The following is a 12,329-nucleotide window of genomic DNA, read 5'->3' as shown; positions in this document are numbered from 1 at the left end:
GTTTCAGATTCGGCGCTGCTCGGACGACCTGAAGCTGGGAATTTAGCAAGCCTGGATTTTGAAAATGCCTCCCGCTTACTGGTCTTTGAATTTTATAAATGGCTTTCCAGAGCTCAGGAATTCCAAACAGGGTGACAAGTCAATGAGGAAGGAGCCAGTTTCAGGATTCAAAGTGTGCTAAAAGATGTTCTCCTTTCACCTTATGGAAACAGCACTGTCGAGCAAGCTGCAGTTGCTTTTTGGTTTGTGTAATGTCGAGTTGTGTCACAAAGTGCTATGACTTAAAACTTTTCTGACTGTTAAAAGCCAGCAAGCGGCAGCAAAATTGCAGCAAGAAATTCATCTGAGGATTTCCAAAGAAGAAGGCTGTCTCCTGAGAAGAGCAAAGTAGGACAATGGCATCTGGTGAGTGCTTTCTGTTAGACCTAGAAGCAGATAACTTCATTCTCTACAACGTCTCTGTCAACCAGAGTGCAAACCTCTCCCTGCTCAGTGACGACTGGTTCTACCCAGCATTCCTCTACGCCATCCCCACCATCTACGGGATCATCATCTTGATAGGCCTTGTTGGCAATATCACTTTGATCAAGATCTTCTGTACTGTGAAATCCATGAGGAATGTCCCTAATCTGTTTATCTCCAGCTTGGCTCTGGGAGACCTGCTGCTCTTAGTGACTTGCGTGCCCGTGGACGCCAGCAGGTACCTCGCTGACGAGTGGCTGTTCGGCAGAACTGGATGCAAACTTATCCCCTTCATACAGCTCACGTCTGTAGGGGTGTCAGTCTTTACTCTCACTGCTCTCTCGGCTGACAGGTAAGCTGGCTGCTGCTGTAGCCTTGGAAAGAAGACTGCATATTTATGACTCCATAAAATACACTCTTAGGAATGCATTTCTTCAAGTAACAAGTGTATTTTTAGCTTAATGAGGGGAAAAGAGAACAACTTTGGATAATTTCTGGGGGTTATGAGCACACAGCTTGAGGAGGAGGCAGAATGAACGTAGGATACTTTTTCTGGACTAAAGTGTTTGTGCACTTTAGCTAGCAGTCTAGTTAATTAAAAGAAAAAAAAACAACAAGTAGAACAAGCTAAAGACCACAGAGAGAAAATAGCCATTAATGAAGCTCTGTTCAAAGATAGCATGTCCCTACTTGCCAAAAAGATAATTGATCTGTATTTCATGAAGTGTGAAGGCACTGGAGCAGCAATTTGAAGTGCAGTTAAAATCAATTCTTTCTAGTAGCTTGCTTCCTTAGGGCTAATTACATGTGAGGCACTACTTCATGAAATATGTTCCAAATATTCAAATGAAGATGCTTGAAGCCAGGCAGCTCAGTTTGCTATAGCCAGTATATTTCCTTTTATTAGACTGTTTGCCCCTTATCCAGTCAAAACTAATCTGTGCTGGTACAGAAACTTTGTCTTTCAATAACGTTTGGTAAAAATAACATGTAATAGCTGTGCTATTTTAGAATATGTGAAAATAAGATTCGATTTAACAAATTATATGCTTGTAATAAGCCAGCTCTATTTTAGATTTCTGTGAAGCTTTGGAAAACCGTCTCAGAACATTCAGATTTAAACTCAAAAGACATTGTAACTTGAATGTTATTTGGAAAGATGAAGCCTACCTTTCTGGAAAGTTTTTAAGCATTTGGAAGACTGTTGGCTTTTATAGAAACTCCCATGTGCAACATGTACAGAAGCCAGGATATTTTGTTTCTAATTTGGGTGCTTCAGAAAAAGATAAAGGAATATATTGTCACAATCCTAAAGTTACAGAATCTAACAGAAGTACCAAGATTTCTTATGAAAAAAATTATTTATGTTTTGCTTTGCTCAAAAAAGAAGTGAAACTATCTTTGCTTTAGGTAGTCCCTTTCATGCCACTCTGTGTCTCTCCTCCTAACCTTCTGCTAATATCACACATTTTCATTCCTGAGTTTCATGTAGTGCCTAAACCCCACCCTTGCCTGCTCTCAAGAAAATAATTACTATTAGAAGAATAAGTACTTCCCCAGGAAACTCATCTTTCCAAATCTGTAGCGTAAGTTGTTTTAAGAAGTGTTAGGAAAACAAAAATGCACCATAAAGAAGATTGTTAGAGAGATCTGTTGCTGTCTGATCACGTGCCACATAAAATAAACATGACAAATGCTTTTATTGAGCAGCACATCAATAGTGTTTTTTGCCTGGAGTGAACAGACCAGAAAGCAGCAGCTGCAGCAATCGTGGGTTTTGGTGACTTTAAATTTTAAACTTCAGCTTTATCTAGATCCTGTTAACCATTGTGCTGCACAGGTAGTCAAACTTTACCACACTTTTCAATGCTACTTGGCTATAAGGGAGACAGGCATGCGTGTGGGAGAAGACTTTATGGGAAATATTACCTATTGTAGTGCATCTGTTGTCCTCTGCAGAAAACTTCTAGCTTTATTAGATCTCTGAATCTTAAATGCTGGACATTGAACTACAAATTACCCTTATCTGTCATGTTTACTGAAGTTTCTGTTTTGGTATATTAACAGTAGTGATGGGATAATTTTGTTACAAAATAATACAGTCTGTATTTTGTCAGCTTACAGCCCATTAGTCTATCTTTATTTTCTTAAAGCTGTCACCCTGAACTCTAGGGTACAAAATGTACAGGGAAGACTTCCAAGATGTGGGTTGACTGTGACCAGCATGGTGATGCATTCCTAGGTCAGCAGAGGGACTGGGCAGCCCAGTACTCTGCTGTGGGCCCTGGAGCAGGGAGATGCTGAGCCTGACATCTGGGGTGCTTTCATAGACAAGCATTTGACAGGTTAGACATGGCATTGCATGAAGCATGAGTGACAGCTCAGCCCTGCAGGGGAACACCTGCAGAAGACAGGCATGGTAGAGAGACCAGGATAACATGACAACTCAGGAGTACAGCAGGTGACTGCTCAGGCATGGCTCATCTCACTTGGCTTTTGCTGCCTGAGGTGAGGAGCCAGTCCAAGATAGTCAGCAGGTGTCCCCTGGTCCATTGAAAGAGGCACTTCCAGAGGAGACAGGACAAATCACACATAAGGAAACCTGTCATCCTCCTTGAGTAGTGAGGAATCCTTGCCATTTAGCATTAATTAGATGCCCATATTTGAGATGACTGATATTCGGTGACGTAAACCTATCTGAGGTGCTCTCATGAGGCATGTGAATGTCCCTGTTCTCATGAATCAAAGCCATGGACCCTGGGAGAGAAGAACATAAACCATCTGCTGTGAATAGCATCACATGCCATGTGTCCAAGGAAAGGGAGACTTGTCAGTGCTTAACAGACCTTTTGTCTATAGTTCACCTTCTACAAAAAATAATAATAAGCCCCCATCAGTTCCAGTCTTCTTCCTGTAACCAAAATAAGTCGTAACAACTGCCAGCATTACTGAACATATTGTGGTGATGCCTCAAGAGACCCAGCATCACAAATCTGCTGTGTGAAGAAAAGCATTGGAGTGTGATACAACAGGATCATTTCCAAAGAGGTAACCATCAAAGCACAGGATGAAAGGCAAAGGTGAAAGTGTGATGGACAGATACAGTATGTCAAAGAGCAGTGAGGCACATATGCTACCTGTTACAACAGCTGTACAAATCATCTGGGTTTCTTTGGGTCACCTTTGCCAGTTTGAATAGATTTTTGCACAGCCCACATCATGGGCACGAGGATGTACCTTCCCCAGGTACACTTTTGTTCTTCCCGTTTCCTCTTACCCATGTGTAAGGCAGGGTTAATAACACCAAATATGTCACCTGCTGGTGACTGCAAACTCTCAGCTAAGTGCCAACCTCCACCACAGAGCACCTCAGGCTGCTCAGTGGTTTGACCTGCTGAGACCTGGTGGTAGTCCAGTGGATCGACTGCTCATGTGTAAACTTTCTTGAAGTAGAAACAGAGGAACAAACTACTGATTTCAGCTTTTCCTACAGTGGGAGCCTCTGCATGCACCCTTGGAGAGTGCTCTGCATGCATATGCACACACAAGCATGCCTGAGGAGGTTTAGTTAGGTGGGGCATAGGCAAAGGGTCCCTGGCTGCCTCTGTGTACAGTACTGAGGTCCCATCAGATGAAGGTTACATTATTCAAGAGTGTGTGGGAGAAAGGGCAAAGAAGAATTAACAATATTAGAAATGTATTTTCTGTGTGACTGCTTCCCTGGCTGCAGAGAGCTTGCATCTGTCCAGCTGCTTTTGCAGGAGCAGTGGGAGCTGTCAGTGAGACCTGTTTTCCTGCGAGCATGGCAAACTTGCAGAGGAGCCAGGAGAGGGTTAAGGCCCATGCTGTGCCTACAGCCACCCTCCTGAGCGATAAGGTGCCAGGGCTGAGTATACAAGAGCAAGGAAACAAGCAGTGGACGTGTGTGCATGCTCGTTTGTGTGGTTTAGAAGGACTGCAAATGAGGCTGAGGAGGGCAGGACATCTGTCTGCCCTGCTGCTCTGCTCTGTCGAGGCAGCGGGTGTCTTCAGCTGCTGCTCAGCTCTGTCCTGAAAAAGAGGGAGTTTGAGTTGATCCACTGGCCTCCTGCTCCTCTGTTTGAGGGGAAGGGGTGTAGAGGTGCCTGTGAGAGCAGTCACACCTGGGCCACTAGTCCAGGCAGAAAAGCCAAGGCTGGCTCAGCAAGTGACAGGAAATTAAGGAAAATCTTTGCTCAGTAAGAGGAAAGCAGCCCATTTAATTGCCCTTGTCATGGGAGTTGTCTTTATTTAATTGACTGTTTCTCCCCTGAGTGACACAGCTTATACATTTGCATTTGAATTAACCAAGCTGTCAGGCACTGCTTATACTTCCCCACTGTTTTGCTGAGATAGATAAAAAATCGAAATGTCCTGGTGCTCATGCAGTGAAACCTCCCTGAAGTAACAAGCACACAGTAGAGTAAGTGCACAGCGTAATTGAAGTTTGCAAGGAGCCTCTTTACTTTAAGCACCTTGGATCATCTGGATTTTAGTGCAGGACAAGTGCAGCAATGCCTGCCACCTGGAGCTGCCTTCTGGCCTGTGGTGGAAGGGAGTGAGGGCATCGTGAGACACACGGGGTGACATTACAGGTGAGGTTAGGTGGCTTACCTTGGTAAGACCAGCTGCAGGCAAAGGGAATTGCAGTCACATGGGAGCTCTGGGGCCTGAAATGGGGACATTAGCTTTGGAAATGTTGTCCTCATTGCTTGGATGCAGGGATGCTGTGGTGCTTTCAGCTGTGCTGTGTCCCTTGGAGCAAGCTACAGCCACAACTTTTGATGTTCCTCCGAACTGATATGACAGTTTGTTTTTATAAGAAATAAAAAAATTCAAACAACCCTCTCTCTCAAAAACACGGTGGTGGAAGGAAATAAATCTAGAATTTCTAGCAGGATGTTTTTAAATATGCAAAAATCTTTGTTTGGTAGACTAATCTCTTCTGTGACTTGGATGTTTCCAGTCCCTACTATTACTATTATGTAAGAACACCAAAGAAAAAATAATGTCTACATGTCAGTTGTTTTATTTTACAATTGCTGGATTATGTCTCTACAAGAAGATTAAGGGAAGTGTGCCACTGTAAAATAAAGCTGTGGAAAGCCAAACCATTGAGTTGATTTACAGAGTGATTTATTTTTTTTATTATTATTATTTAAAATACAATCAGTTGTAAAGTGTCAGGTCCATAGTGGTTAAGGCTTTATTCTGGGCAGCTTAGCCACAGCATTAATGAAATCCCTTTCAGGTCACTAAGGCACTATTTTGGGGCAATTTACTTGTGCTGTAATTTACTGTGAAGCCTCAGAAAGGTTTTGAAAGGATGGTGGAGAAAGGCCCTCTGAACTACCAAGACAGCCCCTAATCCCATAGATGAGAGTCAGCAGAATGATACCTACCCCCACATGTACCTTTTTGATCCACTGATGTGATCTGAGCCAGAACATCAGTCCTTTCAAGCTAGGGAAGAAAGCCAGAGTGACTTCAGACCCCAGCCCAAAGCCTTCCTTCCCACTGAGACACCGGGCAGCCCATTGTCAACCCTGTCCACTGGCACAGCATCTGAGCCTCTGCCTTTCCCGTGGTGATGGCACAGGGTATATGTAGAGGGGATACGTATATATCTCTCAGCCAATGTACAGTCTTAAATCCCTTGTTGCTGGCCACTGTGTCAATACAATACAAACACTCTTAACACCCTCAGTTTTAGCTCTCATTTCCTCAGCCCCTGCATCCATCTGTACCAAGAGAAGCAGATTGAATAGTACAAACTTTCTGAATATCTAGATTAGCTGGAGCAGATGGCCAAAACACAATAGATGCACTTCTATAACCAGCAACACTAGAGCTCCCATTTATATCAATGGGACTGCTGCGCAAATCTGAGGTTAGAGTCAGTGTTAATGTGCTGGAGACTGTCAATATTTAAGCAATCAAAAGGAAGAAAAGTTGGATTACCTATTGTTTACATTTCAGTAAAACCTAAAAACCCCCATCAGTTGTCATGGTCTCATGGTGCGAGGTGCTGCACACACGGTTAATAAAGAGAGCAACTGGCCTTGGAGCATTTTCTGGCTGTGAGTCAGGCTGAACACAATGGGCTGGGACATCAGCATTGCTGTAGCAGCCCACAGTCCCATCAGCTCAGGTGGTAATCCTTGGTGTCCAGATGCAGACAACAGCCTGGCTAAAAAGAATAAAGAGTGCTTGAGCTGAAAAAGGAGGACGAGGCAGAGCCTATCCTTTAAATGCAATGAAACATCCAGTAGCTGATTTGCTCACAGGCAGCCCTTGCAATAACCTGTTTTATTTGGAAAAGAGACTCCAGCACTAGCCCTGCCAAGTCATAGAATCAGAGTATCACAAAATGGTTTGGGTCAGAAGGGACCTTAAACACCATCTAATTCCAACCTCCCTGCATTGGCAGGGACACCTCCCACTAGATCAGGTTGCTTAGAGCCCAGTCCAACCTGGTCTTGAACTCTTCCAGGGATGGGGCAACCTGTGCCAGTGTCTCGCTACAAGCCCTTTTAAAAAGACCCTCCCCAGTTTTCCTGTAGCCCCTTCAGGTACTGGAAGGCCACTATGAGGCTCCCTGGAGCCTTCTCTTCTCCAGGCCAAACAATCCCAACTGTCTCAGCCTGTCTTCATAGGAGAGATGCTCCAGCCCTCTGATCATCTTGGTGACCCTCATCTGGACTTGCTCCAACAGCTCCTTGTCCTTCTTGTATTGGGAGAACAGAGGTGGAGAACAACCTTCCTTGACCTGCTGGCCACGCTTCTTTTGTTGCAGCCCAGGACACAGTTGGCTTCCTGGGCTGCCAGAGATGCAGATGCTGGACTAGTTCTTCGTGTACTGACCATGCAGTTCAGCAGCATTTCTTGCCTGCACTCATGCATGGAGAGTGCTGAGTATCTCATAGGATTTTGATTAAACTGGATCTTTTCAATTACACTGGGGAACTTTTTGAGTATTTTAGTCTGAAGGTGCACATATCAGCTTGTCCCCTCATGTGTCTCCAGCATCCTGTTATTCTTACTGCTTAGAAATTATGTCATATTTCAAATTGAAATTTGTCTGCCTTCTAACCACGACATAATAATCTAACTAATAGCATAAATGAAAGGCTTAGAGAGCTGAGGTTATTCAGTCTGGAGCAGAGAAGGCTCTGGGGAGACTTTATTCTGGCCTTTCAATATATAAAGGGGACTTACAAGAAGGAGACTTTTTATGAAGACCTGTAGTGACAGAACAAGGACTAAAAGCTTGAAATGGAAATAGGGTCGATTTAGATTGGAGATAAGGAGGAAACTTTCCCCTATGAGGGAACAGGTTGCCCAGAGATGCGGATGCCTCATCGCTGGAATGTTGACAGTAAGGTTGGACAGGGCTCTGAGCAACCTAATCTAGTGAAAGATGTCCCTGCCTAGAGCAGGGAGGTTGGGCTAGGTAATCTTTAAATGTTCTGTTAAACTAAACCATGATATGATTCTATTATAAGAACAGTCAAGGATAGCACTAGACTGTTCAGCCACAACATGCAACTGAAAGTTCATATGGTAGTGACGGTCTCTTAAGACATCTGTGTTTACTGAAGCCACTGAAAGGACTTGAGCATCATATAACTGACTTAGCTTTATGCTAGCCAGCTCAGGCACTGAGTACCTTAAAACCATGATATGATGAGAACAGCACAGGATATCTCAGTTTGTCAGGTGCAGAAGAGATGCTCCAATGCCTGCTTTCGGTCTCCTCCTTCCTTGAGAGATCACACATTTTTTAGCATAATCTGCTCTCTTGGGTCCTAGATACACTATTTTACACCTGGGTTGGGTTAAAATGGCATCTGTTAGATTGTGGCCATTTATCCCAATGACTCCACAATATTTCTACAGTCTGGTCAGCCACTGTGTCATCTGCAACCTTTCCCAGCAAAGGTTTTACAGCCTGCTCAAGGCAGCTGATATGCACAATAAATAGCACTGCAGCTAGAGCAGGTTCCCAGGACCCAGGCTGGAAATGGCTCCACAGACTTCTGCCTTTTTACTGGCACATTTGAGGTCCTGCTGGTGAGGACATGGGGCCTAGGGTCCCCATCTGGCACAGCTTGATCTCCCAGGCCACACTGCTAGTTTTAACCCTTTAATTTTAATCCCAGGGGTTTAAAATGCACTGTTTAAACTGCACTGGGCAGGGCAAAGAGTGCCATGAGTGCCATGTGCCCATGCAGGTTGTGCCTCCCTTGCATGCCAGCGTGGCCGACACACTTCTTACATCACCTACAATGTTGTGACAAAGTTATAAAAAAACCCACTGAATTTGCCATGCATTAGACAAGACAGATTTACATTAATTATCATCTGTTAGTAGGATTAGCCTCTCCATTTTTCTGTCTACAACTAGCCTTGGCCAATCCAAATAGTAGCAGTTTTCTCCATCACATTTTCCAGCTTTCTGAACTTCACACCTTTGGAGTCACTTCTTGGGAGTTTCTCCACTTTTTCAAGTTTTTTAAAAAAACTAACACCATTTATTCCCCAGCTGGTTCCTTTTATATTCCTAGGTGTAAATTACTCAGACCTGCTAATGTGAAAGTGTTTTGTGCTAACAGATGCTGGCTCACATATTCCTTCATACAGCTGATGAGTTTTCTGCTACATCTATAGCACTGCACACAAGGTATAGATGCCTCCTCCACATCTGGTCTTAAAGACAAATGTCTAGTAATTTCTTTCCACCTTATCTCATCATTGTTTGTATCTTCATCATTTATGTATACGCCCTGAGTTACTGATTTTTTTTGTTCCTTATGAATTTAAAAATGCCCATTTGTCTGTTACACGGTGACCTTTGATATTTTATTGGCTTCTCCAGCTTCCCTTATCAGTCACTGGTATATTTAAACTCTGATATTTGCTGTCATTTACTTTTGCTTTTTTTCCCATCTGTTGTATATTGATTTTTTTAATTGCTTCTTTTAGATTTTAGCATGACTCCTCATTTTCTGTTATTCAGGGCAGCTTTTTGCCCTGCACAGTTTTTTTCAGGGCAAGGTGGGGGAGATAAGGCAGGAGGGCAGGGATCAGCTACTAATGTATCGTTAGCCTGTTGGCATTGCCCACTTTACATTTTTGTTCCCAGTCAGTTGATCTCACAGCTCCTTTAACTTTAGGAAACCTGCTTCTCTAAAGTTCCATATATATATGTGTGTATATAAAAATCTTATTTTACTCTTCCCACAAAATTAAGGTAACCACACCATGGCTGCTACTGTTTAAAGAACTGCGAATTTTTAGGTCCATAATGAACACTTCTTTGTCTGTCAGAACAAGGTACAATATTGATTTATTGCATATCACAGACAGGACTTTTTGGGTTGAGAAACTGCCATTTTTAGAAACTTCAATGAATTTCTATAACTGTCTCTGTGAGATATCCAAGAGGGACATCACACCTTTAGGTTAGCCAGTGATGCTGGGTTTATGCACCGAAGTTGATGCTTTCAGGAGAAAAAAAGGCTGATCCACTAGTGAGATGAAGGGTCAGTGTCTGAAGCCCCAGCTTTAGTTGCCCTGGCGAGAGTTCAGTCCACAGGCACACTGAGCCCATAGTCTTACGCTGCTGCCAACCCTGGAGACCTGGGCTGAGACAGCACAGCCTTGGATGAAAAGCATCCCAGCCTTGCTCCTTCCCTTGCATAGTGGCACAGGTTCCAGCATCATCCCTCTCAGCTCAGCTCCAGATGTGCACCGCATTCCTAACTTGGCACCAGGAAGCTGCTCCACCAGGGCATGAGTCTCAGCATGGGCACATCTTTCTGTCTGTACAGGGATTAGCTGGTGCTGAGCAGCTGGAGCAATGGCTGTGTGTGGGAACTCACTGGTTTTAAAGTTAAAGGATATTTTTACTTGAGTGGGTCCTGCCCTTCCCCCAGACACAAGGTCTCACATCCAATTGCAAGAACTGTGACAAACTGTGAGGCTGACTCCATTTAAATCTTTGGTTTGGGATCAAGGTTCATTCAGAGAGTTGGCTGAAGATCACCTACAGGGAATAAATACCCTGGGTGCAAACTTTCTAATAAGGAAAGCATCGTCCGTGGTGCACCCACTATTTCCTGCAGTAATCTTTAGATCCATTGTTTTCCATATGTATAGTTAATTTCAGAAATATTTTATATTCTGGCTGGTCATGATTAGGAATAGCACAGTCACTATCAGATGGTTACTGTTTAAGCTCTCCTTCAATGTGTATCACAGTTCAATGGTCTCTGAAACACTGTCTCAATTTTGACCTTAGTTATTGCTGGACTGAAATTCCTATTTGTCAAGATGTAGCAGTGTGCAGGTACATGCATTCACACACTTCAAAAAATGAGAACTATTGCCACTTCCTTCAATGCACCCTTTTCTTTACTTTCAAATGTTAATTAACAAAAAGATAAAGAAAGCAGGCAGTACCTGCCAATGTATGTAAGAGCAGCCCATTAGAAATGTCTTTGTGCCCATATGCAATTTATTGAAGTACAAATTTTAATAGCAGATGTTCAGCCAAGAATCATGCATAATAGCAATAATCCAAAGTAAGTACTTGGAAAGCAGATAGACCCAGAACAGGTTGTCAGAGTGTGTTGATGGGTTAGGTAGTCTAGCAATTTTGTCGATTTATCAAGTTATTTGTCTTCAGAGATATAAATATTCACAACATGTATCAAAGAAACAATAAAGAAAGTTTGGGGTATTGCATTTCTCATACATTTCTGCAGATATATAGTAACACTTTTTTCTTTGCTCTCCAAGTGAAGCTTCACACTCAACATGACTCCAAGTGCTTCATTTATGCACTCTTTGCACACCAACAACAACTTCTCTGCTGTTTGAGGTCTGCTTCATTTATGCACTCTTTGCACACCAACAACTTCTCTGCTGTTTGAGGTCTCTTTGCTTGGTAATTGAGCAAGTCCTTCATGTTACATGGGTGAAATAATAATGTGATACTAGGAGGGCACAATTACAAAATTTTAATGAGGAGTTTTTTGTTCAGTCTGTTCACGGACCAAGACCAGATAAATGTGCATGCATTACATTGACATATGGCAACATCACTGGGGATCAGAGGAACTGTGAGTTGCACATCTTTTGTCCCTCTTTTGGTTACATAGGGGAACAGAAGAAATGGGGATATGCTGTCTGAGAGGTAGTTCTTTCATCATTACAATAGGAAGTGTTGGTCATTTTCTAGAGCTGGAAAGAACATGACTATTTTTGTAAGACACCAGTCCATTTCACTAATCTTTGTTTTTTATTTAAGTTTCAGGTTCACATTAGCCCATCATCTCAAAATAGAGCTCAGTTTAAACAGATTCTGAAGTTTGAGAGTGGATTTCTCACTTCAGAGAAAAAAGAGCAGCAATATGGTAAATCTTTCTGACAACCTTATGCAGACTAAACAGTGGGGCTAGTAATGAAGCAAGGGCAGGTAAGCCTTCTGAAATTTTGTTTGAACAGGTTTTACTACGTTTGTTTTCTGAAACCATTATACAAATTCAGGAGTGGGGCCCAGGATCTTTTTATGTAAACAGTGTAGGACACAGTAATGGATTATACTGTTTGGACGAAAGTTCCCTGAAACTTAAGTACTCCTGCAAATTCGTTTTGGAGAAGCAGTGTCCTGTTTCTCTGTAGGAAGGATGGGGAGGATTTTTTTATTATTTTTTTTCTTATATTTCTTGCAAGTGTGAGGTTCAACTGCAGGAAGCCAGACATGCTTGGAAGGACTGTGATAAAACAGGGCAGCACTGTGTGGCAGAGCTTCTTTCAGCCATTTTATCTTTCTACTGTCCTGC

At 42.9% G+C, this 12,329-nt stretch overlaps 1 protein-coding gene across 1 annotated transcript in view; it reads left to right on the top strand.

Annotated features, from left to right (window-relative positions):
* Positions 1–395: 395 nt before the first annotated feature.
* Positions 396–12,329, top strand: part of GRPR (gastrin-releasing peptide receptor) — a 21,424-nt gene continuing 9,490 nt past the window's right edge. Inside the window, exon 1 of the mRNA XM_009993820.1 lies at positions 396–814. Coding sequence (XP_009992122.1) covers positions 396–814 — 419 coding nt within the window. The remainder of the gene's footprint in view (positions 815–12,329) is intronic.

The sequence above is a fragment of the Chaetura pelagica genome, unplaced genomic scaffold (assembly GCF_000747805.2).
Source record: "Chaetura pelagica isolate M959 unplaced genomic scaffold, ChaPel_1.0 scaffold412, whole genome shotgun sequence".
Classification (NCBI taxonomy): domain Eukaryota; kingdom Metazoa; phylum Chordata; class Aves; order Apodiformes; family Apodidae; genus Chaetura; species Chaetura pelagica.
Note: the sequence above shows the minus strand (reverse complement) of the source record. Positions and strands in the feature narration are given on the sequence as shown.